A 2701-nucleotide genomic window follows, 5' to 3' on the forward strand; every position below is an offset into this window, starting at 1 on the left:
TCAGGCAAAGCTCCGGCTCGGGGTGATGCTGCGGGGAAGCCGGTGATGCAGCTGCTCTTCTCCCTCCAGGAACGGGGCTCCCCCCGCATCAACACCTCCTTCCAGCCCCTCGGGCGCTGCTCGAGGCTGGGGCAAAGCCACGGGGGAGCCACGGGGCTCCTTAGAGGCGGTGGGGACCCGGGCAGAGGTCCCCCTCCTCCAGGATGTCCACCTCGTCCTCGGGGTCCTGGAGCAAGAAGGGGCCGGGAGGAGCCTTGCGGGGCTCGGTACCCGCAGCCTCGGGCAGCTCGGGCTCGGGGGAGCTCTGCTCCCGGCTCTCCTCGCCTTCTGGATGCTTGGGGTCGTCCTGGGTTTTCCGCAGTTGCTTTTTGTGCTTCATCCTACGGTTCTGGAACCAGGTTTTCACCTGAGGAGGGAGAGGGGGGAAAAAAGAAGGGGAAGAAAGAGAAGGAATAAAAAGAAAACTAAAAAGCAAAGGTGGAGATGCTTGCGTGGGACACGGGGTAGGGATGCTGCGAGGGATACAGGATGGAGACGGGTGGGAATGCTGCGAGGGAAAGAGGGTGCTTGCGTGGGATACGGGATGGGGATGCTGCGAGGGATACAGGATACTTGCATGGGATACGGGATGGAAACGGATGGGGACGCTGCGTGGGATGCTGTGCCAGACCCCTTCCCGGCGGGATAGTGCCGGTCCCTGCGATACCTGTGTCTCTGAGAGGCTGAGGGCCGTGGCCAACTCCACCCGTTCGGGCGTGGAGAGGTAACGCTGGATCTCAAACCTCTTCTCCAGGCCTGAGAGCTGCGAGTCGGAGAAAACGGTGCGGGCTTTGCGGCGGCGGCAGTGCTTCCCGGGCAGCTCGGCGTGAGCGTGGTGCTGGAAAAGGGCTGGCACCGGCACTCCTGGAGGGACACACGACGGGTGGGCTCTCCCCATGCCTCCCTATTTTTTTTTCTTATGGTATTTTTTCGTTTGTTTCGTTTTTTTGATGTCTCTTTACTGTTTTGGGGGTAGCGTTGCTCTAAAGACACGCGGCTTTGCGAAGCGCTCCTTTCCCACTGCCGCTGCGGGAAACCTCCACCCTCCTGGCAATTAAACTACAACGAAATGGATGCGGGAAAACCAGTGGAGCCCTGAAAAAAGCTTGGGAGGAGAGAGAAAGGTCTTCCACAGCCGCGCCGGAGCACAACTTGAGCTGCCCGGTGGGAAACTTGGGAAGAGTATTTGCTTCCAAGAGCAAGGAACCGGCCCGGGAAAGGCTGAGCGTGGATCCCTGCTTCGGGCTCTGGCCGGGAGGGAAAACCTCTTCCAGTCCCGGGGGGAGAAGTTGGAGCATCCCAGCAGCGCTGCTGGAGGAGGGGAAGCAAAGCCCAGAGGGGCAACGCAAGGAAAAAAGAAATATTATTGGTCCAAAATTTAAAAAGAACGCTAAAAACGTAACAATTAAAAGCAAAGCGAGGCAGAGGGAAGCCCCTGAGATCTCGGGCAATCGAGGGAATGCCAAGCTACAACGCAGTGGGCTCCTTTCCCTCCAAAACGAAGCCGGGGGGATGCAGCCACGATTTGGGTGAAGGATGCTGAATGGTCCCCCCTAAGTCCCCAGCTCGCTGCCAGCCGGCCACAAAACTCTGCGGGTTCCTCCTGCACTTACCCGAGGCGGTGAGAAAGTAGGGATGGTGGTGATGCTCCGGCTTGTGCAGGGCAGGGTGCGGGTGAGGCGCCAGGAGGCTCGGGGTTGGCATCAGAGGGTACCCATAGTCCAAGAGGGGGACGCGGGAGGCCAAGGAGCCGGGGAAGTGCTCGGAGGGCACCTCCCGCAAGGGTTTGGGCTTGTGCAGGAGGATATCCTCGATGAAGAAGGAGGTGGGCCTGGGCGCAGAGACGGGGTGCACGGGCGAGGTGAAGTTGAGGTTCATTTCTGTTCTCCCCACTTCGGGCAGCGTGGAAGGGAGTGAGCCGGGCTGAGGGCTGGACAGATAATAAATAAAAATCACGCTAACAACTGAAAAACAATTTAAGCAAAAAAAAGGCGGAACAGAAGTAAATAGTAATAATTTAAGGAAAAAAAAAATAACTCGGGAAGGGCCGGGGCTGCGAGGCGGATGGGCTGGGGATGCGCGGGGAGCTGCGCGCCTTTGAGGCGCGGCGGGCAGGGGCTGCGAAGCCAACCAATGGCGATGGGGCGGGTGGGGGGACGGGCCCGTGGGCCACCTAAAGCCCCGCCGCGGCCAGGAGCGGGCGCGGCAGCGGAAGAGCCGCGTAGCATCCCTCATTCAGCATCCCCCGCATCCCTCTCAGCATCCCCCGTGCAACATCCTCCGCTCAGCATCCCCAGCCCCTGTCCCAGCGCTTGCGTTGGGTCGTTTTCCCAATATAATTGTTTTCTCCCTTTTTTTAAAAAGCAAAAACTTTGGGAAATAGAAACTCCCGACCTGTCCTGCGCTGCGCTCCGCTCCCAACTCGTCCCCTGCACCAGCTCCTGCCTTTCTCATCAGTTACTACCCCCCTTTGGGGTTTTGTTCCCATCCATCCCACACACACTGTTGTGCTAACTCTTCTTTTTTTTTATCATTATTTTTCTTCTTCTTTCCTCTGTTTGTCCTTCCCACCCCTAGTCTGTAACATTCATTTCCCCGGAGTCAATTTGCTAAAATGAGGGTGATACGCCACATCATAGCCGAGATAATTTCAGTTCGCATC

The 2701-nt window shown here is 58.1% G+C and overlaps 1 protein-coding gene across 1 annotated transcript; it reads right to left on the reverse strand.

The window, feature by feature from the left end:
* Positions 1-160: 160 nt before the first annotated feature.
* BSX (brain specific homeobox) lies at positions 161-1917 on the reverse strand. The gene is made up of 3 exons (XM_009557544.2): positions 1653-1917; positions 707-903; positions 161-406 (listed from the first exon to the last, which is right to left on the reverse strand). The coding sequence occupies exons 1-3, from the start codon at positions 1915-1917 to the stop codon at positions 161-163; spliced, it is 708 nt and encodes a 235-aa protein (XP_009555839.2).
* Positions 1918-2701: the final 784 nt, after the last annotated feature.

Source organism: Cuculus canorus, chromosome 23 (genome assembly GCF_017976375.1).
Source record: "Cuculus canorus isolate bCucCan1 chromosome 23, bCucCan1.pri, whole genome shotgun sequence".
NCBI lineage: Eukaryota > Metazoa > Chordata > Aves > Cuculiformes > Cuculidae > Cuculus > Cuculus canorus.

What these genes read in the sequence shown, in the direction of transcription:
- BSX (XM_009557544.2), bottom strand. Translation starts at nt 1,917, where the DNA reads ATGAACCTCAACTTCACCTCGCCCGTGCACCCCGTCTCTGCGCCCAGG. An exon ending in CTACTTTCTCACCGCCTCGG is followed by an intron (nt 904 to 1,652) that starts GTAAGTGCAGGA and finishes GTGTCCCTCCAG; the next exon opens with GAGTGCCGGTGCCAGCCCTT. An exon ending in TCAGCCTCTCAGAGACACAG is followed by an intron (nt 407 to 706) that starts GTATCGCAGGGA and finishes CTCCCTCCTCAG; the next exon opens with GTGAAAACCTGGTTCCAGAA.